At 36.4% G+C, this 25,143-nt stretch overlaps 1 protein-coding gene across 3 annotated transcripts in view; it reads right to left on the bottom strand.

Annotated features, from left to right (window-relative positions):
- MIOS (meiosis regulator for oocyte development) overlaps window positions 1–25,143 on the bottom strand; it is a 37,146-nt gene that overhangs the window by 10,101 nt on the left and 1,902 nt on the right. For 2 of the 3 annotated variants that reach the window (XM_023519423.1, XM_012812603.2), the window contains exons 3-9: window positions 19,909–21,240; window positions 19,492–19,590; window positions 14,459–14,713; window positions 11,851–12,020; window positions 9,531–9,596; window positions 8,554–8,712; window positions 920–1,072 (exon numbers count right to left, since the gene is read on the bottom strand). In XM_023519423.1, coding sequence (XP_023375191.1) covers window positions 920–1,072; window positions 8,554–8,712; window positions 9,531–9,596; window positions 11,851–12,020; window positions 14,459–14,713; window positions 19,492–19,590; window positions 19,909–21,202 — 2,196 coding nt within the window. In that variant the 5' untranslated portion in view covers window positions 21,203–21,240. Of the gene's footprint in view, window positions 1–919; window positions 1,073–8,553; window positions 8,713–9,530; window positions 9,597–11,850; window positions 12,021–14,458; window positions 14,714–19,491; window positions 19,591–19,908; window positions 21,241–24,344; window positions 24,407–25,143 lie in introns of all 3 variants that reach the window. The other variant, XM_023519424.1, reaches the window with a different exon arrangement.

Genomic DNA, 25,143 nt, shown 5'->3' with positions numbered 1-25,143 from the left:
GGCGCCTTAGCTGGTTGAGCTATAGGCGCCGAGCCTATACCCCAACATTTTAAAAAATAACCAGGACTTTAGAATTCACATTGGCCCATTACAAAATATCCCAGTATGACTTCTAAACCAAGTTCAGTGATATCATCTTCTGAAAAAAAATTTTCTTATAAAGAAAACACTCTATTACTAAGATAAAAAGGAGTTAAGGATCCTGTAATGGTAAACAGTCAAAATTTTAGAGTAATAGCAATAGAAGCAGTCCATTTTGCTTTTACAGTAAACTCCTAGGCCCTTAATCACTAATTATTATACAGATTAGTAACGTATACAATCATATGATGCTATATTACTGATATTCTGGTTTTAATACAAGCCCTAATTTTTCAATTTCCTAAAATAAGAAAATAGCACCATCCAGTGCTCATATTAAGGATAACATACTATTTATACCTAAACTAAGATACAATCATTTGTTATACACCTAATGTGATAACTGATCTGTTTTTAAACTAATGCTAAAAGTTTCCATGTGTAATTCGACATGATATATACTGTTAAATTAAAAAAAACCCAAACCCTGCTTTATTGCATGTAAATAGTGCTGAAAAACTTAATACACAAATGGAATTTATAAGATCATGCAATAGTTTAGATTCTGAAAGGGCTGGGAATATACTAGAAACTTCAGACAGTCCTAGGATTGGTTTAGAGCTGCCTGAGATCCTCTGGGCTTGTGGTTTGTACTACCTCACACTATAGCTCAAGCTGCTGGGATAACTGTTCGGAAGCAGCAAAACTAGATTGAAGATCAAGGACAAAATACAGTTTGGAATAGATAAAGACATCAGTGGGAATTCAATATAGGCAAAAAAATAAGCTGTATTCTTTTGAAACATTAAAATGTTTCAAAACAAAACAATGCACTTACCTGTGCTAAAGGCTTGGAACTGGGATCCAACTTACTCCTGTGAATATCAAATTCAGCTCGTTTATGCCAAAACCTCCAGGCATCTAATAAAGTTCTATAGTTCTCAATCCAATATTGAACTCTTTCATCCTTAAGAACATCTAAAGGTGAACCCTATAAAGAAAACATGAATTATTTCAATTGTTTAAAATTTTCTGGCTGAAACAGAAGATTCTGAGTAATGTGAACAAGAGTCAGACAGAAAAAAACAGCCCCTTTCTTGCCAAAAGCTGGCTCATAATGAGGATACAATAAAAACGTTGGAAGCCCTGTTAATCTATCTTAAGTAACTCTCATTGTTATAGAGTAAACAACATAGCTGGCCTCCACCAGTGACATAAATATGTACCTTACATATCATACCTGGCCAGGTAAGTGCTATGTTCTTTTAATTAAGTTTAAGGAAGCAGGAGTGAACAATTCACCTTCATGATTGAATGCTGCAAACAGCGACATGAATACTCCATCACAGCAATTAAAACCTCTGGGTTCATAAACTCTGTTTACTACCTAATCCAAAACTAAACCAAAACTGCTCAGTCACATTTAAACAACACTTACTTAGTCTGGCCCTTCGTATCTAGCAGCGCACTGTGAACTGAAATTCTGCTTTTATATATCTACTTATCTAAGTTAAACCTGTCTATTCTCTCAATTTCAATTAAAACATACATTGACTATAATAATAATAAAAAAGAAAAACCAAACCAAACTTTTCTTAGTTCTTTTGCCCCTAGTCCAGAGAGAAAAACAACCATTTGTTTTACTAAGTTTACTTTAGCTTTGTTCTCATCAAAGAACCTCAAGTTCTTGCCAGTAAGAATTTTCCGGCTCGGTGCCTATAGCTCAACCAGCTAAGGCGCCAGCCACGTACACTTAAGGTGGCAGGTTCGAATCCCCAGCCCGGACCCACCAAAACAACAATGACGGCTGCAACCAAAAAATAGCCAGGCGTTGTGGCGGGCGCCTATGGTCCCAGCTACTTGGGAGGCGGAGGCAGGAGACTTGCTTGAGCCCAGGAGTTGGAGGTTGCTGTGAGCTGTAATGCCACGGCACTCTACCCAGGGGGACAGCTTGAGGCTCTGCTTGAGAAAAAAAAAAAAAAAAGCAATTTTCCTAAAGCTGTATTTTCCCTAGCAGCTGTGACATTCCAAATACATTCCATACTTTATCTATGTTTGCTTTGGGTTATTTTTTTAATTTTTTAAATGATTTTATTTTATTTTAGAGACAGTCTCACTTTGTCGCCCTTGGTAGAGTGCTGTGGCATCACAGCTCACAGCAACCTCCAGCTCTTGGGCTTAGGTGATTCTCTTGCCTCAGCCTCCTGAGTAGTTGGGACTACAGGTGCCCACCATAACGCCTGGCTATGCTTCGGTTATCATAGAAGGCTTTTAGTCCTGCCAAGATATCTTCCTTAACTTTACATGATGGAGAAAGTAAACAAAGTCTCTATTTCCAATGATACCTTGGGCATCAATTTGAAACCCAGTTATCTCAGTCCCACTTGAAGCCAGACAGAAAAGCAAAATGTTAGAGAGAACTTAGCAAATACTTTACTTACAGAAAAAGAACAAAAACTTGTAACAAACTATCTTTAGACAGTCAATCAAAAACAGGGAAGGAACATATCTTTTGTCTATTAAATTAGGTGCTAACTTCAATTACCCATTTGCCTATAATCCTAGAAGTGTGGGAGACCAGTGTGGGTAGATTGCCTGAGCTCAGGAGTTTGAGACCAGCCTAAGCAAGAATGAGACCTAGTCTCCACATTGTATATCAAATCATTGTACCCAAGAAACATATACAGTTATGATTTAATAAAAATTAAGTTAAAAAATAAAACCAAAAAAGGTTATAGGGTGACCCATGACAATACATGATAAATTAAAAGAAAAAAAACAGAAAAAAATAGCTGGGTGTTGTGTTTAGCACCTGTAGTCTCAGCTACTTGGGAGTCTGAGGTAACAGGATAACCTGACCCTAAGAGTTTGAGGTTGCTGTGAGCTATGACCCCATGGCACTCTATCTAGGGCAACACAGTGAGACTCTGTCTTAAAAAAATAAAAAAAGAAGAAGGATAAAAGTCTTCTCCATGTCCGTCCTAATCTAAAACTGAGCACCAGCATGATCTGTAGCAAATAGAATTCAGATTGAGTCTGAACAAGTTACAAGTGTATGGTAACAGCTTGGGCTTTCTACAGATGCATGGTAACAAAAGTGATCAGCAAATAACTGAAATTCCCCAAGTAATAGTACTCTTTAGAAAGAGATAAAAGAAGACAAATAAATCTCTTTAATGTAGTATATAAAAGCCCAACAGTCGGCTCGGCACCTATAGCTCAACCGGCTAAGGCGCCAGCCACGTACACCTAAGGTGGCGGGTTCGAATCCCCAGCCCGGGCCCGCCAAACAACAATGACGGCTGCAACCAAAAAATAGCCGGGCGTTGTGGCGGGCGCCTGTGGTCCCAGCTACTTGGGAGGCCGAGGCAGAAGACTCGCTTGAGCCCAGGAGTTGGAGGTTGCTGTGAGCTGTAATGCCAGAGCACTCTACCCAGGGGGACAGCTTGAGGCTCTGTCTCAAAAAAAAAAAAAAAATAAAAAAATAAAAGCCCAACAGTCAATAAAAAGGAATCACTAGATATATAAGGCAAGAGGTAAATGTGGTTGAAAGTAAAGGAAAAAAGGGGCAATAGAAATTGACCTAAAATAGCCCAGATGTTAGAGTCAGCAGACAAATTTCAATATAGCTATATGAAATGTATTCAAAGAATTAAAGGAAAATACTGTTTCAATTAGTAAACAGATAGAAATCTGAACTGAGAAACGTAAACTATAACAAAATTAAGATACTACAACAAAAAGACACAGGAACTGAAATTAAGAGTTCCCTGGAAACTTTAACAGACTGAAGGTAACAGAAAAGTCAACAAACAAATTAGTAAAAATTGTCCAATTTAAAGAACAGAGAAAGAAAGGTAAAAGGAAAATGAACAGAGCCTCAAGCACTTATAGAAAATATCAAGTGGTTTAATATACATGTGATAAGAGTGTAAGAAAAAAAGAGAATGAGATTGGGGAACAAAAAAAAAAAATTAAAGAAATAATGCCCTCAAATCTGATGAAAAACACTGACTTACAAGAAGCTCAGTGAACCATAAGCAGAATAAAAAGAACCATAACTATGCACATGAGGGGCATACTGCTGAAAAATCAAAATAAAATTTGGAAGAAGCCCAAAGAAAAATGAAATATCACAAACAGGAAAACAAGGATTAGATAGCTGACTACTCATCAGAAACAATGGAGACCAGAAAACAATGAAACTGTATCTTTAAGATGCTGAGAGAAAAGGGGTAAAGTAAGCATTTTCAATTAAAATTATAAAGCTGAGGGAATCTTTCACCTATATGACAAGAAATGCAAAAGAAAAAAATCAAAAGGAAATACTAAGTGAAACTCACAACTATTGAAAGGAATAGGCTCGGCGCCTATAGCTCAACCGGCTAAGGCGCCAGCCACGTACACCTAAGGTGGCGGGTTCGAATCCCCAGCCTGACCCGCCAAAAACAACAATGACGGGCAACCAAAAAATAGCCGGGTGTTGTGGCGGGCGCCTGTGGTCCCAGCTACTTGGGAGGCGGAGGCAGGAGACTCACTTGAGCCCAGGAGTTGGAGGTTGCTGTGAGCTGTAATGCCACGGCACTCTACCCAGGGGGACAGCTTGAGGCTCTGTCTCAAAAAAAAAAAAAAAAAAAAGAATGGTAAACATGAAATAAATACAAGAGCCCAAGTTTTCATTCCTCTCATGATTTATATAAAGACAAATGACAAAAGACAAATCATAACACAATTAAGTTATAGTTTATGATGTCTATAGAAGTAAAATATTTGACAACAGGACAAAGGAGTCGGTATATAAATCAAATTACACTGTTGTAACATTTGTGACGCATGAAGTATGAAGCAAAACTCAGAAAACATCAGGTGTGAGGTAAGAAAGGGAAGGGGTGAAGCAGGAAGCATGTGTCAGGTGTGATATGTGAAGTATAAGAAGGTAAAATATTGACTTTCATGAGTTAAAGATGCATATTGTCAAGGCCTAGAGCAACACTTAAAAAAAAAAAAAGAGGTAGAGTTTAAAAACCAAGAGGCAGTAATATAAAACATGGAAATATTCAATTAACCTAAAATAAGGCAGGTAAACAACAGAGGAACAAAAGGAAAAAGGCAAAGAAACTGGAAAACAAATAGCAAGATGGCAGACTTAACCATGCCCATATAAATGTAAATGAAAAAAATCCTAATTATCAGAATTATCAGAATGGATTTAAAAAATGTAAGATCTAGGGTCTTTTTGTCCTACACAGTAGAATGGACTGATCTGCTGCAGTGGCAAGAGCCCAACCAGGGTGGTCCTTGGGGTTGAGTGTTTGCCTCCAGGGTCTGTGGAGGTGCAAGGGCTTTGGTTCTAAGCTTAGGTTGAAAACAATAGGCAGAAGCCATTAGTTTAAGCCAACTGACTTATACCAACTACCATTCTACACCTACAACAGGAAAGTGCCTCATTAGGTCAAATACCAGGTGTGCCAAAAAAAATGCATTCATATTTTAAGCGATGTCATCTATGTATTAACTTTTGAAGTTTGAATTGAACTATGGTAGCAATCTGCAGTATAATGTTTACTCAAAAGATGGGTGTTGATCATGACAGGCAGGACAGTCAAAAGAAAATGGCAGAAGCATGATTGTCATTTGAGGAGCACAAGACCAATTTGAAGTGGTATTTGAAATCTGAGAACACTGCGGAAGTACACAACAATGAAGGTGTGGGTGTGCAACAGAACCTCTAATGCACCTGACAACTGCACACATTCGTGGTAAGTTTGAGATGGATGGTACTGTGTATGTGATGTGCTCAAGGGAAGAGCTGGAGGCCCTGACAACAACACATACTGCTTCTCCTGCTATGGTGTTGAAACAGTTTACACACTTGGCACGGAAGTCTACCAAACAATGTGCATATGAGACAAGTCAGTAGGATAGCCATACAACATATTTTTAAAACAGCAAAATGGGAAATTTTCATCTCAAGATTTATTATGTGCACTGAATGAAGGTGACCCTGCTCAAAGGGTACACTACATCATTGTGGAGGTTGGGGAGGTAGGGAAAATCGATGAAGCACAATCTGAACCAAACAGCACAGTGAATGGGCATAATTGTGTATACTGGGCTCCAGAAAACCTACATGTTCATGTGGGCAAAGAAGTCAATTTACCAGGTCTCAATGTCTGATGTGAACTGTCTTAAGGTGATTAACTGGACCATTCTTTTTTGAAGATACCATTACTGGTCAAGTGTACCTAGATAAGTCAGGCACATCCATTTTAGCTACAATTTGTATACTTTCTGGGAATGATCAATTTTACTTCCAACAAGATGGTGCCCCACTGCACTTATACCAAGAGGTGAGAGCTTACCTTGATGAGAATTTGCCAGAACAATGGATAAGATGTTGACAAAGAGTATAGTATAGTTGAGTTTCCCTCATATTCTCTTGACTTAACACCCCTTGACTTCTGCCTATGGGGGACCTTATAGGATGTGGTGTACCCTAGAAAACTGACTACACTGGAGGAACTTCAAGAAGAAGTTGAAATGGTACCCACAGTGACACAAGTGAACACTTTGGTCATTGTTGCTCAACCAATGGTTCAATGTAATCAGAAGTGTCAGAACACCAATGGTAACTACTTTGAGCACCTCTTGTAATTGTAGAAGTCAAAGGTGACTTGTATTCTTCTTTTGCTATCAGTATATATTGACTATTACAATTTTAATAATTTTTTTTCTTAAAATGTGTACACTTTTTTGGCATGCTCTGTATTCTTACTAACTTGCAGCAACTATGTGTCCTCGCACTGAGCAATGCTGGTGGTGACAAGGCAATGTAACAGATGCTTCATGTTTATCTTTTCATTTAATTCTCACAAGCTTGGTAGATTCCATTCTCCAATTTTATAGATAAAGAAATGGGTTAGGTAGTAACCCTAGTTCCATCATGCAGGAATAACTCTGAACAAGGAGCCTAATGTGTATAACTTTTTGGCTAGAGGATTTTTGGAAAGTTCTCTCTTGAGAGTTGGTATAATAGTGTATTGGGCTAGTTGGAAGAAAGGACCACAATAGAGCTGTTAAGAATATAAGCTCTCAGGCCAGGTACAGAGACTCATATCTGTAGCCCTAACACTCTGGGCCGAGATGGGAGGATTACTTGAACTCAGGAGGCTCTTCTGTCTCAAAAAAAAACCCCCCAAAACCCAAACAAACAATAAAAACAACTCTTTAGAGTATTTAACTGCATTCTACCCAGAAGTCTCTCATTTGATGCAAAAGAAAGCATCTGTCAGTATATTAGGTGTTTTTTGTGTATGTACCATAACGTATGAAAAGGGACTTAATATAAAAGTATTGATGGTGATAGAGAAAGTTTTCACATATGAGAGGAAACCTAACAGTATAGCAAGATGCATGGAGCTCATGCATGCTAGAATAAGTTCATTCCTTTTAACTAGTCTGCATGTCTAGCAAGTGTCTTCCTATTAGCTTGTTTGTCAGTTAAAAGTAACTCACTTTCCAGAATCTTTAAATATTCAATATTCAAAAAAGGAAGATCTGATTACATATTGTCTGCATTTTAAATACATTTTATAAATCTTGATAAGTTGTTGCTAACTCATTTGCATTCTGTATTCATACAGCTACAGTTTTATTTAAATTTCAGTAAGAAAAAAATGTTACAGAATGATATTTTTTCTTCCATGGGCAGCGGCTTGATATCTTAGTTAAGTTTGTTTTGCAGTTTGTGGACTAGTAGCCACGTGTATTCACAATTAGACTGGGGAGGGGGTATTTTACTATGTTTACACAGCACACTATCGTATTTCATAAAAGGATGAGGGAAGGAAAGGAGAAGGTAATGACACCGTGTAAGGTGATTATCTGTAGGGCTACAAGAAATCTCTCAGGAAGATCCTCTACAATTTTTACAGTATTTCCAGCAAAAGAAAAGTAGAAGGTAACCTCTATGTGAGATCTCCTTTTAACCACTAAACAGTAAAAACTGAAAAAATATTAATCACTTGGTTACCCCAAATCACTTCCATTGATAATTAAAAGGGAAAATGAGATTTCAGAGAACTGTGGTATAACTTGCCTTCAACACTTCAACTAAGACTGTGGTTCAGATCAGGGAAAGGGAATCTCTTTTGCAGAAGGTGCAGTTCTGTCAACAATTGGAGAAACTGAAGAGAAGTTTCTCTGTTCCATGTGAGCTTTACATAAATTCAGAATCAGTGTCAACACTGGTATTTACCAGAGTGAAAGGAAAAACTGGATAACCCAATGAAAAGACTTAGGGACAGTAAGATAAATCACAGTCCTTAGTATATCAATTGATGAGGTTAAAGCTAAATGCTTTCTAAAGATCCTAAGTAAGCAAAAGTGTATACTTACTTTCAGTTGAGGAAAGATAATACAGAATGAGGGAGGTGTTTTCATTTTTTTAAGCTGCTGTTAAACTGCACTGACCTGTAACATGCAGTAACTTGCTGTTTGGACATCTCCAGTTCTATCAACATAACTCTCCATTAAGTCCACTCCGTCTTTAGTAAGGCCTGTAAGCAAAATTCCTTCCAAATTTCCAGCTTCTTTCATTTCATTGGTCAATTTTTCGATGTATCTATTTAACTGAAAAATTCAAAGTGATTTTTCTAAAGCAGTCTGCCTCACTATGTATTTTGTACTTCAAAACTACTACATTTAAACAATTTCATTTCTAATGGGAAACATTCTAAAATAAAATCTAGACAGCTACTAAGAAGCCTGCATCTATCTCATGTTACAAATTTCAATGCAGTATCCATGATCATTTAAATTATCTTAAAAAGGCATTTGTTATGTTTTGATAATTATTTCATAAAAGAACTACAGATGGCTTACTATTTTAAAGAGAAATGTCCTCATTATTCTGCAAAATTCTTGCTCTCAGAGCAGTATGTGATGCAATCATGGGATCTGAGTTGGAAGGGAACTTTAATAACCATCTCATTTAGACATTCCCTGACATTATCCCAATCCCAAACTGTAGCCAAGATTCTTCTAAATCCCCCCAGCATTTTATCATTATTCAGTACTCAATACATTGTATTACTTGTTTCTGTGCATTTCTCCCTCACTGTAAACATAACATAGGGATGCAGGAACTGTTGAAATACTGCTGAAATACAGCATCATTATGAGGTGAATTTAACATCTTTATCTACTAACTAATTTTACTTGTCAAAGCAGAAATAAACTAAAATGTTAAATCAGTATTCTAAACAAGCAAATTTAGTTATGTTAGGAATGTTTACAATATCTTGATTTCACAAATGATTACTATGTTTTTTAGAAGAATTTATTTATCAATCTCACACATATATAATTACACATAAAGATTAGTTTCTTAAAATAATTGTGACAATCAATATTAATTACTTCAAATACAGAATTAAATCAGTTTTCACCTGAGCATCACTAAGGAATTTACAAGCAAATGCCACTCTGTCACGTACTGCAACTTTGTTTTCATACTGGAAAGAAAAGAAAAAAGAAAGAAGTTACTTGTAGATGGTCTGAGTTTTAAATTTTTGCACAGACTAAATATTTTATATACCTGATGTATATAAGTTTATTTTCAAATGTATTAAGTTATCGTGTATATCTTGACAAAGCCAATGATTGCCTGAGATGCTTTTCTTTAACTCTCAGAAAACCGTAAGGTTGTCCTTGCAAAGTAAACATTTACCTCTTAAAACAATGACCAATTCGGCTTTTAAAAAAATTCAGTTCAGTTTTCATCAGTCCAACGTAAAATATAAGTAGTAATGTATAGTGTATCAAGTTTAAGATGCCATGGAATCTTTCCATTATAGATATTAATTTGGGGGAAAGTAAGGAAATCTTTTCTTTGGCTACTAATATAGTCAATAAATCTAGGAAATGTGTGAATTGGCTATATACTAGTACAAAATTTAGAAAAAATGCTAATAGAGGTTTCTAAACACAAAGTGACAAGTTTGTCATTTCTAAGTTTTAAAACTTAGAAATAGATACATTCTTACGGCTAAAGTAAAATATTGTTATATAGATGGCTTGTGGTAAAATTTTCAGAGGCATTATAACTAAAATTTCTGTATTGTTATTAGTATTGTAAAACACTATTTAAAAGATATTTTTGTAAATGTAGAAAGGTACAATTTTGTGATTAGTAAAAAATAATTTAAAGGTGGAAAAAAGACCCAATTTCCATTTAAAACATTCTATGAAATCCCTCCCTCCCTCCCTCCCTTCCTTCCTTCCTTCCTTCGACAGAATCTGACTTTGTCATTGGTAGAGTGCCATGGCGTCACAGCTCATAGCAACCTCCAACTCCTAGGCTCAAGCAATTCTCCTGTCTCAGCCTCTGAAGTAGCTGGGACCACAGGCACTCACCACAACGCCCAACTATTTTTAGAGACCGGGTCTTGCTCTGGCTCAGGCTGGTCTTGAACCTGTGAGCTCAGGCAATCCACCCGCCTCCGCCTCAGTGCCGATGCAACATTTAAAGTCTTTTTTGTTTAACAAAAAAGATTTAATAATATTTAAAAAATTTAGATATTAATTTGAGGTGATTAGAAAAATTCAATAGTAATTTACTAAAAGTAACAGACAACATACATAAACTGTGGACACTGTCAGAATTGAAACTAATAACATTTATTAAAAATTTCATTAAATTACCTTAATAAAATGCATGTTATTAGTTCTGCTATTCAAAGTAATCAAAAGCTTAATATCTCCTTCTTCTACATTTCTTAAACCATAAACAGAGACCAGAGGGTAACTTTTAACCCCAGAAAAACGAGCTCATTAGAATAAGGGTTTGATTCAAACTGATAAGTGATATTTAAATCACCTAATCAAGTAATGTATAAGCATTTCCTATATTTTACAGGAAATGTCACAAAAGCAAACATAGAAATAAGTTTCAGTGTAGAAATCTCATTTCTGGAAAGATGCCCAATAACACAAAGTTGTAGTACTAATGTATAGCTTAAAACCCAACAACTAAAACTGCTAAGCAAGTCTCACTTCGTTCTTCTTCCTCTATTTTGTTATAAAGAGCCTATTTGGGGTCGTGCCTGTGGCTCAAGCGCAGGGTGCCGGCTCCATATGCCAGAGGTGGTGGGTTCAAGCCCAGCTCTGGCCAAAAAACTGCAAAAAAAACCTATTTGGTGTTACGGTCATATGTGGCTAAAGCAGGAAAGAAAAAAATAACAACACAAAGACAAAATAAAGAAAAAATATAAAATAGTACAGTGTAAATATAGTTATCATATAGTTTATCCCCAAACGGGAATATATCTGCGAATGACAGATGCTAACTCAGGCAAGATATCTAACTACCCTGACCAAAACTGACTGAGTGATCATGAGTTGGTTTACTTAACTAAACACACACAAACATATTTAATGTATTTTTATGTTTAAATAGTTCTAAATTTTTAGAGCTAAGTTCTTAAGATAAAGGATAAAAGTATCTGAAAATTATATTGTTAAAACTATAAAAATCTAATTCAGTTTGATATGAGTTAACTAACTATACTGGGAATCACACTCAAGAAGAGCTGCTCAAAAACAGTTTAAGAGATCTTACTTTATTTAAAATATATGCATCAAAATACAATAAAAATGTCTTTATGCAACAGACATTTGAAAATTGTAGGAAGAAAAAAAAATTTTAAGAAAGATTAAAAACTCCTATCTAATTCAAAGGAGGATCTCATGAAACAGAAATTAGCTTACCAAAACTCCATCATAAGATCCTGCTTCACTTGTCAGAAATGCAAACATGACACACAGATATGGGTTGTTTAGTTGTAATCGTAGAGTGCTGCACATTTCTCTCCAAAGGGAGTTCTTCTCATCCGTATAACCAGATAAAGCCATTGCTACCACATTGAGATTCAGATCTCCTACATATTAAAAACAGCCAGCTAATCAAAGTAATCAAAAGCTTAATATCTCCTTCTTCTACATTTCTTAAACCATGAACAGAGACCAGAGGGTAACGTTTAACCACAGAAAAATGAGCTCATTAGAATAAGGGTTTGATTCAGACTGGAAAATTTGGCAAGGACCACAAACAAAGTTTCCATTCTTATAAAACTTTACCTATTTGCAAACACTGTGTAGGAAAGAACATCTTTTAATTTTCAAGTTCTCATTTTAGGCAGGGTCCTATACGGTATTGTTAGTACTTATTACATAAGGAAAAATGAAGCCATCCTGTCAGAATCAATGCCAATGAGTTCATTTATGCCAAGATATTTCTTTTTTTCTTCTCTTTTTTCTTTTTTTTTTTTTTTGAGACAGGAGCCTCAGGCTGTCCCCCTGGTAGAGTGCTATAGCATCACAGCTCACAGCAACCTCCCAATTCCTGGGCACAAGTGAGTCTCCTGCCTCAACCTCCCAAGTAGCTGGGACCACAGGCGCCTGCCACAACACCTGGCTATTTTTTGGTTGCAGCAGTCATTGTTGTTTGGCGGGCCCGGGCTGGTTTCAAACCTGCTACCTTGGGTGTACGTGGCTGGCGCCTTAGCCTCTTGAGCCACAGGCACCGAGCCTATGCAAAGCTATTTCAAATCCCTGATAATACTATTCCATCTTGGGATAGGCATTTTCAATCATTTTGTCTTCCTATTCTTAAATATATAATGCAAATACTTACATACACACACACACACACACACACACACACGTGTCAACTGCAAAGTGTAGAAAGCCATATTTTGATATTTTAACTATATATTATAGTTTTTCTAGGACAAAATGAACTACTAGAATTACTACAGAATTGCATTTAGACACATTTGCAATAAAGCATTTGTTTCCAAAAGTCTTTTTAAAAAATATTTGTTCTTAGCAGTTCTATGGCTGCTGGCAAGCTGCTAACCTGGCCTTAGGTTCCAGGGCTGCCTAACTTTCTAACGTAAGTTCAACCTTAAAAAAGAAAACTATGCCTTTAATTTTTACTCTTAAGCATTTTAACATTTATATACATATTACAGAAGTTTTCTTATTCTGTTTCTTGATCCTATTCATTTTTTTCTCCTTGAAATAAAACAGCATCTTTTCCTTTTATTATTCTTAACAGCCTTATTCTTCTATAAACATTTTCCCAAGTTACTATGTGCTTGTTTCCTTTGTCTAGTATGTTAAATTAGATTTAAAGTCATTTAAAATAAAAAATTAAAATGAAAATAACCAAGAATTGTCCGTGGATTCTGTACAGAAGAATTTACTTCTAAAGGGAAAAGAATGTTTAACTCAGAAGTCTTCTCTCCAGTCCTTCACCAAATTATTAAAATCACTGGAAAGATACTTTTTCCCTATTGTTAGTATAGATGTTTAAATGCAACACCAAATTTTCCAGGTACACGATGATGAGAAAGTATCACGCTTTTAGTCTGTAGCAAAATTATAATTAGAAATGGCTTGAAATACCAATTAGTTTTTTCCATCACCACTTATCTTCTATTGTACTATCAAATGGGGAAGACTTCTGTCACAGAAAAGATAAAGGAAATGATGTCAACCTGAGCAAAACATTAACTTTTTCAACTTTTAGACTGTAAGTACATACATTAGCTAATTTCATGCTTTTCTCTATGGTACAACCAGAACTGTATGTCTGTTTCAAAATGGACCAGCAAGTAAGAATTCAACATTCTGAATATTCAGAAATGATCTGTTAGGTATACTAAAAATCAAAGTTATATCTATCTTGGTTATTTTCAAGTGAAATATTCCTGATAAGAAAAATAACTGAAATTTTGGATTAAAATTTGTTTCTCTAAGGATTCTCTAGCAAAATGCCAGAGTTAACAACTGACCACATTAAAAAATATATATATATATATATTTAATGAAAACTAATCACCAGACTCAAGTAGAAGCATTTTTGAAGATCAAAGTAAGCTTTTTATAAGAGTTTATATTAATCTAAATAAAAGTGCCATTCAGAGTTTTCTAAAGGTCAACCAATAAACATCTGAAAGAGTTTAAACTAAAATACACTCAAATGTGTGCCATAAAAATGCCTGCGAACTAAAGTAGTCCTATTCTTTAAGGAAATATATTTTTTAAAATGTATGCTAACTATCTTTAAAAAATATTGAAATCAGACACATTTGAGAACACCTTATATTAACATTTAACACGTCTTTGTTTTTATACTTAAACCAAGACATAAAGGAAAAGTTAATATTTACTATTATAGCATTGTGCTATAATTTCTATGTCAACAAAAATTTACATAAAAATATTAAGTGATTAGATATTTGAAAATTATCAGCTTCCTTTCTTTAAAGCAGTCTATGAAGTGCCAATACCTTAGAATACAGCCTAATACCTTTTTCGGAAGATGCCCCTTCATTCAGGATTTGGATTGCTCGTCGAATATCCAAGTTGAACAATGCCACTGCAGCAGCTCTCTCCCACTCCCCTTCTTGTACCAGGGAGTTCAAAAACGGCCCCACATCTACATCCGTTCCTTTCTTTATCCACCCACAAAGCTGCAATGCTAAGATTCTCTCTTCATTTAAATTCTGAATATCAGTTTGCTTATCCAACCCACTCCAATTATGTCTGCTGCTTTCCACCATTCCTAAAAACAGAAAACATTTTTATATTGTTTTGTTTATTGTTATTTTAAAATATATTTGGAAGATAAGTAAATTTTACAGAGAAATATTTCAACAACATATTTCATATTTAGACTATTCAATTTCTCAGCCACAATTTTATAGCATAAATGTGAAATATGTCACAAGTAATACACATTTTACATGTTTCTAAGTACAATAGCTTCTTGAGTTATCAAAGAGCTGCTGGAACAGGAGGAGTCCATGTACTCAGAGGGAAGAAAATGAGTACTTTTGTGAAGCCTCCCTGACCACTTGATCTAAAATAGATACACCCGTTCTTAGCTAACTCACCACGCAATGTTTCGTCTATTTAGCACTTAACCTAATTTATTTTTCAGTTTTATCTCTTTTCCCTCTGGGACAGAAACTCTAACAAGGCAGGTTATCTTGCCTGTATTATTCACAAGGTGTCTCTATTGCCTGAGACCAGTAGAAGTGTTCTCACTCTCTCTCCCCTCTCTCCACAAATACATGAAAAAATGCAATCACAGACTTACAAAATACTCTGAAAGTTTAAGGTAAGTACTAAAATGAAAATACAATAGGAATGATTTGAAGGTGATCTTTCCCCTTACTAAATCATGGAAATTTTTATTCTCATTCTTTTTTAAAAATTATTACAATAAAGCCTTACTATTCTTATAGCATCATTTACATTGCAATCAAGGCAGTTGATCCTAATGGGAAGGTAATTTCACTTAGGATAATAGCTGGTGCCAAATAAAGGCAAAACAAAGATGAACCTTAAGAACTCTACTAATAACAACCCAATTCTTAAATGTTCTAGGAAGTTTTACCATCAAAATTGCCATTGTATAATTATCTGTCATTTGAACAAAAGGGATTTTTCAGAATAAACTGAAGTATGTATTAGGCAATGTGAATGTCAAATGTTACCAACTTTTTATTTTTATAGTAATTTACAGAAAATATGCATTTATATAATTACATGATTAATACCACAATTATACATTTGTAAATAACTAGATCAAAAGCAAATATACAGGCTTTTAAAATTCTTAATTCAACTTGCTGGTTGTAGACAGAATTCTAAGAAGGGCTCCAGGATTCCTGTCTGTTTACCATATTCTTATATAATCCCCTCCTTTCAATCACAGGTGGAATCTGTGACTTCCTTCTCAACAACAGAATATAGCAGAGGTTTAAGTATTTTGCAGATGTAATTAGGACCCAAACTCTACTCATTTCACTTTAAGTGAATCAAAGTAAGATTATCCTGTGTGGGTCTGACCTAATCAGGTGAGCTTCCTTTAAAAGAGAATCAGTAGGAGAGAGATCTCTTGTTGGTCTTTAAGAAGTAAAAGTTGCCATACTGTCAGGTTTGTGAGAAGGCCATTTGACAAGGAACTGTGACTTTTCTGCCTTCTCCATCCCCTTTATAAGCATTAAATTTTGTCTCACTCTTTAATTTATCCACATTTCTTTAGCCCTTCTACCACTAACCGTGGTAAGGAATCCATCACTTCTTGCCTGAGTACTGCAGGGTTTTCCCTGATATTCCTGCTATCTTCCTTGATCCCCTTTCTAATTCATTCCATACACAGTAAAATCTGTCACCCCTCACCCCCTTTAAAATTCACCCTTAGTTTCTCCTTCTTAAAAGATGATAAATCTCCCTAAATTCTTTTTTTTTTTTGAGACAGAGCCTCAAGCTGTCACCCTAGGTAGAGTGCCATGGCTTCACTGCTCACAGCAACCTCCAACTCCTGGGCTCAAGCGAGTCTCCTGCCTCAGCCTCCCAAGTAGCTGGGACCAAGGTGCCCGCCACAACGCCCGGCTATTTTTTGGGTGCAGCCATTATTGTTGTTTGGCGAGTCCGGGCTGGATTCGAACCCGCCAACTTAGGTGTATGTGCCTGGCGCCTTAGCCGCTTGAGCCACAGGCGCCGAGCCTCTCCCTAAATTCTTAACATAGTTTCTAAGTCTTTCCTGAGTTAGCCCACTGCTTCCCTTTCTAGCCTTCATCTTTCCCCACTTCTCTCATGCTTGGTTCTAGCCGTATTAAATGTACTATGCTCTCTTCCCTCTAGTCTAGGCTCTCTGCATATGCTGCTCCCTGTCTGGACCTCTTCCTAGACCAATGGTTCTCAACTTTCCTAATGCCTCCTAATACTGTGACTCTTTAATACAGTTCCTCATGTTGTGGTGACCCCCAACTATGAAATTATTTTCGTTGCTACTTCGTAACTGTAATTTTGCTACTGTTATGAATGGCAATGTAAATATCTGATATGCAGGATGTATTTTCATTGTTAAAGGGGTCACAACCCACAGGTTGAGAACCGCTGTCCTAGACTTACTTCCTCTAAGAAATGGAATCTTTTCTAGATAAAATTGCCTGTTCTTCTCCATGTTCTAATTGTCTGTTTATTTTATTCTGAATTAGAAAGTAAGCTCCCCAAGAGCAGGGATGATACTCATCGTGCTCAATCTTCAAGAAGGAAAAGATTTATCCCTCTTGTTGATAATTATGTCTCCATAGTTTTAGTAGTTCCTGACACCTAGTGACTATGTAATAAATATTTGTTGAATGAATGAACTTAATTCATTCATTGTAAAAATTAAATATAGTAACATGGAAAGGCAACTACTTCACAGTAAGTAATCATATATTATTTGTCACTAAAATTAAAGTTTCCCATGTACTCTATTAAACTTGTGCACTAGATTGCTGTGGACAAGGTGGCTTACTGTACTGACTTACTATGGTGAATTGTTAGAGATCTAATTAGAAGAGGTCCTGCCAAATAAATAGAAGACTAGAACCTAGGACTGCCATCTTTGATAGTAATTTCTCTACTTTTTACCTTTGAGTGGTAGAAATAAAAATATAGATCTTTCTTTCTTTCTTTTGTTTTTAGAGACAAGAGTCTCATTTTGTCACCCTCAGTAGAGTGCTATGGAGTCACAGCTCACAGCAACCTTCAGCTCTTGGGCTCAGGCGATTCTCTTGCCTCAGCCTCTGAAGTAGCTGGGAGTATAGGCGCCCACCACAACGCCCACCTTTTTGTTGCAGTTTGGCAGGGGTCAGGTTTGAATCCACCACCCTCAGTATTTGGGGCCAGCGCCCTACTCTCTGAACCACAGGCGCCGCCCTAGATTTTTGTTTGTAAGACAAAACAAAAAGGTAAAAATTTAGCAATAAGAGAATGAGGAACTCTTTTGAATGGTAGTCTTATTATTTTAGTTAAAGTACTATAAATTCTATAAACTTGGTGTTTAATTTTTTGCAGCAGTTCTAAAATTATGAAGTATGGTATTCAGGTTAATTCATGGGGGTGATACAATATGGCTCCCCTTTTACCTGTGTTTAACAACAGTTTCTAACAGAACTCATACATTGTACCACTTATAGTAAAAGTTACTTTTTTCAGTGGAGGGCTAATAAGAGAACACCAAAATGAAATAGATCAGGTAAATCATCTACTGCAGATTTCAGTGATGTGCACCAAAGTAATCTGAAAGTCCTTGGAGGGAAACACAACACACTATAATAAATATGACTGAAACACTTACCATAGTCTAAAAACAGTATATTATTTTGTATTTTATATTATTTGTAAAGTAGTGATGCAAGTCCTATAAAAAATGCGAACTACTTTTCTAGCAGCTCGATTTGGGCCCAAATTTGACTATCAAAAGCAAGAGAACAAATCCTAGGCCACAGACATACAGGTTGCACATTCCCAAATCTGAAAATCCAGAATCTAAAATGCTTCAAAATTTGAAACATTTTGAGCACCAACATGATACTCAAAGAGATGCTCATTCTCCAAGTATATAATGCAAATATTTCAAAATCTGAAAAAATATGAAATCTGACAGTTGGTGTACCAAGCCATTCTGGATAAGGAACACTCAGCCTGTAATTATAACTTATTAAATCAATTCTAATAAAGAAAAGAACAACTGTTTAAGCTAGTGAGTGAAAAATAAGTTTGATTTAGTTTATCAATTTCAATCTTACATTAATTCATACATTAATATATTCACTAATTCATCAAGGACTATTTCAGATATGGCTCCTTCGAGTTAGGCCATACTTCATGTCATAGTTATAGTCCTGCCATCAGATGGCTCAAAGAAAGTACTGGAGCAGCAAAATAAAAAGGGCTCTTCTTTTTTTTTTTTTTTTGAGACAGAGCCTCAAGCTGTTCCCCTGGGTAGAGTGCCATGGCATCACAGCTCACAGCAACCTCCAACTCCTGGGCTCAAGTGAGTCTCCTGCCTCAGCCTCCCAAGTAGCTGAGACCACAGGTGCCTGCCACAACGCCTGGCTATTTATTTGGTTGTAGCCGTCATTCCTGTTTGGCGGGCCCGGGCTGGATTTGAACCTGCCACCTTTAGGTGTACGTGGCTGGCATCCTAGCCACTTGAGCCACAGGCACCGAGCCAGGGCTCTTTTTAATTAGAGATCTTTTGATGTCGTTTTTAAAAAGCAAACTGCTATATTATCCAAAATAATAATCGGCACCCTATAAATTATCTATAGGATAGCTTATATTAGTTCTAATTTATATTAGTATAAAACCTCTCAAAGTGGATCTTCCAAAAAAATAATATTGAATAAATGAATGAACAGACTTAAGGAAGTCAACATAACTTCAAAGAACCAAGACTCACTGCAAAAAGGATTTTGGACATACCAAACGATGGGGGACAAAAATAAGAGTACAAAAGTCACAAACATTAGAGAAAATAAAATGGAGTTTTCTTACCCAAAGATGACTTTACAATTGATTTAATTCCTGCATAAACCAATGATCCTTTGTTGCCTGGAGATTTCTGATCCATATCTTCTGTATATTGCTTCATAAGTATTTAAATGCATAGGAAATACTAGTGATGATGCATAATAAAATATTTAAATGCTACATTTGATTCGGAGACAATTCATAGGCCTTAGTACAAATAGGGTGGTTCTATTCTAGGGACATAGTTTTCTTCCTCTTCTACAATCTACGAAGCAGTATCGCAAGTTTAAGAGTTTTAAACAATTTTACTTCACAATTTAGTATTATGGAACTTGTATTTGGATATAAGACATTCAGCATTATTTACAGACTGACCTTTCAGTAAACTTCAAGAATATTTCTACTTGATTCATCTCACAAAATTAACAATGCAAAGGATATAGTGCAGAGTATACCAGAGCGACTTGAGCTGTGGATCATCATTTCCAGCTAAAATGTGGTTTCTCCACACCTGTTCTGTATCAAGTCCATACCTTGACAAAGCCCGAAGGCGCATCTTTGTTGCTATATCTTTTTCTAAAGAATTATCACTTTCTTCTTCTGCACATTCATACAAATGACGACCACAAGCCCACATTAAAGATGTAATTGGGCTCCAGGCAAGAGATATTCTTTCAAAAACAGTGAAGTCAGACATTGTTCGGTTGGGAGTTACTACTATCATTCGATTTTGACTTGTTGGATGCCACGCAAAGGAAGCAATGAAATTGTCACAAGGTTGCACACTTCTTTCAATTATCGTGGGTTCAGTTTCATCTCCAATGGGAGTGGGTGTATGCTGCATATCATACAATCTAATAATATTACTATCCCGTGTTAAAGTGGCAAGGAGACCAGTCCGCGTTGGACACCATGCTACTTTTGTTAAAGGCTTTGGTTGTTCAGTCAACGTCAAAACCGGCTTCTCAAATTTTCTAAGATCCCATATTGCAACCTGACCTTCATAGAAGGAAGCCACACGATCATGGAAGTATGGGTCTACTGTTACCCCTTGAACAGCTTTTGTATTTACAAACATCTTTTGGCTTGTGTTCCGAAGATCAAATATGGCGAGGTTACGATGCATACCAGCAAGGAGAAGCTTCTGGTCTCGTGGAAGCCAACAGAGAGAGAGACAAGCATCATTCTGTCCTAATTCATAAAGTGGTTTTGTTACTAACAATGTTGTTTCAGTTTCACCTGCTGAAAGTCTTACTTTTTCCATGGGAACTATATCAGGAGTATATTTGCTGCATATATCCCATATCAGCACTGAAAAGTCAGCTCTGTGTTTATCTAGACCAGCAGCAAGCCAGTTACTATCCAGAGGATTCCATGCGAGGGTATTGCATTGGCGTGCATGTTTTGGAACGAATTCTTTTCCTATCAAATCTTTGAATTTTGAGTTATGATCCTGACCAAGACTTGTAAGTACAACTCGACCATTTGCTTGGCCAACTGCTAGGAGACATTCAGGATCATAATTGAGATACCAGGCAACACATTTCATGTACGGTGTGTCTGAATTTATTGACAGTAATGTTGCTGCAGAGTCTTCAGATAAACGTAAGGATCCAGCTTTGAGCTCTGAATTCACAGTAGATTCCACATGATAAAGACTTAGTTCTGAGTCACATACGACAAATCTATCAACCTGGTGGGGTGCCCACAAAATATCAGGTTTGGTTCCACTCATGTTTATCGATGTGCTCAGAGTCCAGTCAGGTCCATTCACTGGAAATGCAAAAAATAAAAAAGGTTTTATAATGTCAACAAAATATAATTCTTGGGTTTTTTTTGGCAGTTTTTGGCTAGGGTCAGGTTTGAACTCACCACCTCCGGTATATGGGACCAGCGCCTTACTCCTTTGAGCCACAGGAGCCGCCCCAAAATATAATTCTTAAGTTGAACAAACTATTCAGAAATTTGGGAAATGCTCTGTACAAGAACCCTCTTTTTCAATATATTTATATTTCTTATTTCCATCTGCTATGAATTCAAGAAAACATTTATTGTTACAAAGGAAGAAAGAAGAGCAAGCATTTCCTCAAATAAAATGAGCTGGTAGGAATCTGAGAATCCCATACTGGCTTTATTTCCCATGGTCAGTTATTAGAACCTTCAGTTTAACTTCAAAGTTATAATAACTTCAGTGTGGTTATTTATAAAGCAAATTTATAAGTAACATCCCTTTGAAGGGTGGAAAACTTCAAGCATTATGAATCATGTTCATGAGCAATAGTTTACAGCAGCACTGTCTAAAAGAACTTTCTGCAATGACAGAAATATTCTATATCCTTGTTGCCATTTGGCTACTGGGCATTAAAAATGTGACTAGCGCAAATTTGAATTTTAATATAAATCGCCACACATGGCCACCACAATGAACAGTGCAAATTTAAAGTACAATGCCATACTAAGAGGTTTCTTCTTCAACTTTCAACAAGAAGCAGCCTTATATGGCAGAATAGACATAATATTGTATCGAGCAAATTTGAGTTCTATTCCTAGAAATTAGTCATATTCCTAATATAGTGACCTAAATTCCCCACTATTCCTAATAGTGACCTAAAAGGTCACTGTTGTACATGGGAGATCTTTGTTTTCTCATCTATACAACATACAGATGTTGGTTTAAATTAGTATTTCCTAAACCTCAGCAATATACTACCTGTGCTGTTACTATTTCTCTTTAAATTGACTCACTTTTAAAAATCTACAGATTGACTTTAATCTCATGATAAGGTCCATGCATCATGAGTATGCTATGCTAACTGTATTTTTTTCTAACATACACTAAATAAACATACAACTATTAAAAATGCTTGATTGTGTTTTTAAATTTATCCTGTTTACAACTAGTGACAGACACATACACTCTGGGAAAGTGAATCAAGAGATCATGAGAGCCCCCTTCAGTTTTCAACTCTATAAACTTTGAATTTCAAAAATAAGACTTTTGAAAAAATAAAGTCTAGCAGTAGAAGCACAAACTAAAAATAGCTCTATAGTTGAAAAGGTTTTAATAATAAAGGATGCCTACAAAAACTTAAATGTCAGTTTTTAGCTGAGGCAGGCAGGAGGTAATAGTCTTGATTCAAAACAAATGAACATACTTAAAATCTTCACTGCAATTGTTATCTGTACAAGCAGGCTGTCAGTTCCTCGAAGGCAAAGCTATGGTTCACTTATCTCTCTATCCCGAGTGCCATGTATAGATCCTGGCACAGACTCCTAATAAAGATAAATAAATAATTCAACTCAAACATAGTTTCTTTACCTTTGGAGCCCTTATAAAAGTTTCAGTCAGAAATTATCAGTCTAGTATTTCATAGACTCATAATTTAGAAAACTAGGAAAAACATGTAAGAATTCTTACACTGGTTTTACTTCTCTAACATTTCTGAAGTCCAGGATCAATCATTTCAATTATATTCTTCCTAGCATCCTCAATTTCTTCATTTCCTTGTCACTTAGGGTTTGCTTTTCCCCAACCCCAGATCAGCCTCGTTATCTACTTCCTTGACTCCTCCACTCAGCCTGCCAAGTGCTGCCAGACTGAGGACAGTCTCAAGGCTCTGCAGACCGATTCCATAAGAAAATAAGGTATATAACGTGTTTGGTCTAGGGTGCTGGCTCAGCAATTCTTTTACTCATCTTTCCACTCTGGTCCTTTGGAAATTAAGATTTATAGGACACCAAAGTGATTTTTTTTTCTTAACTCATAACTGTACCAACAAAGATCAGAGTGATCTTTTTACTGCACAAACTTGACTAGGTTATCCGATCCCTGCTTAAAACCCTTAAAATGATTTTCCACCCCTCTTTGTATATAGAGTTCCAAATCTTTAATATAACCTACAAAACCCTAAATGCCTTTGGCCTCTACCTAACTGTGCTGGCCTCACGGCACACGATTCTCCTTGCTAACTGTGTTCTAGCTACACCGTCTTTCTTTTCAGTTCCTGGAGTACACTCATTCCTCCTCCAACACTGCTCCTTTGCAAATAATGTTTCCTCTGGGTGGAGCATCTTCCTTTCCTTCCTGGCCAAGTTAATACCTGCTTAACTTTGACATCAATCACCCTTTATCCATTTCCTACCCTAGATCAGGTTACTTAGACAAAGTTTCATTGAACAGTATGCTTTTGTTTTAAAACCACCCATGTCTATTTCTTCTACTGTATTATAAACTCCTCAACAGCAGGCAAAATAGCTTTTGTTTCCCATTGTACCTCCATCCCCAGCACAGTGCAAGGCACTTAGTACATAGTTAACAAATATTTAAGTAAATGTATGTGTAGAATGGTCGCACTGACACTTCTCACAACTGCCATCTCCAAGTTTCACCTTTCACCTTCTACCATTCCTAGTAGATGCTGGCTCCAGCCAAGATCAAAGAAACCACTGTCAGAACTGGCTTCAGTGATGGGCAAGAGCCTCCAAACAAGCCATACTAACAAGAATACTCTAATAGACTGTCTTTCACTTATTCTGTTTGATTGGCACCTTCTCTGATCTATGTTCCAGGCACTGTTACAAACACTGAGAACACAGCAGTGAATAAGGGCAGATAAGGTCCCTGGTTTAATAAAGACTACATTCTAGCAATAAAGTTAAGTCCAATCTTAAAAATTTATGAATGAGGAAGAAGAGAGGCACCTTATGTAACAGGAAGGAGCTGAGACAGCAAAGATAAGAAACACATACTACCAAGTTACTACCACGTAAAGAATCTATACTCCCATTCTCACAGAGGAAACCTCTTAAAAAGAGATATCCTGAGATCTGGCCCATCTTTCTATATCACTGAAAGATAAATTCTTAAACAAACGTACCTTTTTTCTAGGCATCCATTCCACAACCTTACTCTTTATACAGTGGTTTGTGATAAGCAAACCTGATGCCATGTGGAAAAATCCAAAAACAGAAAGTGTTACTATAATTTTTAAAACTTTTGATTTACATAACTCTCAATGGAAAATTATCAACATTCCTTCTGATGTCATGCACTTAAAGTACTGATATTACCATCCACAAAATTTGATTATAGCAATTTATACAGAAACACAGAATTAGAGAGTTTGAAAGAGACTAGCAAATTCTCATTTCATGTGGGAATAAAGTGAATGCCAGATGTTTAGGTGGCTATCCAACCTCTCTTGACTTCCATCCTAGATTACTGCATAGAGAAAGGATCTACCACATAGTTTTTTTTTTTTAGAGACAGTCTCACTCTGTTGTCCTGGGCAGAGCACCCTGGCATCACAACTCATAGCAACCTCAAACTCTTGGGCTCAAGTGATCCTGTTACCCCAGCCTTCCAAATAGTTGAGACTTCAGGTGCCAGTGATAACACCTGGCTAGTTTTCTCTCTTTTTTAGTACAGGCTGATCTTAAACTCCTGAGCTCAGGTTATCCACTCACCTCTGCCTACCGGAGTGCTAGGATTACAGGTGTGAACCACCATGCCCAGCTCAGCTACATACATTTTTAGGTTACTAAAAAATAATTTAAACATTTCAAGGTGGTGACAGCAGACCACTGGGTTCTGTGCTACTGCACATGCTGCACCTTATGAAGTTAGCCCTACAGAGGTGAATCTAACCACTTTCTTAAGAAAAGTATTCACGGCTC

Source organism: Otolemur garnettii, unplaced genomic scaffold (genome assembly GCF_000181295.1).
Source record: "Otolemur garnettii isolate 467f Iridium unplaced genomic scaffold, OtoGar3 scaffold00005, whole genome shotgun sequence".
Lineage (NCBI taxonomy): Eukaryota > Metazoa > Chordata > Mammalia > Primates > Galagidae > Otolemur > Otolemur garnettii.
Note: the sequence above shows the minus strand (reverse complement) of the source record. Positions and strands in the feature narration are given on the sequence as shown.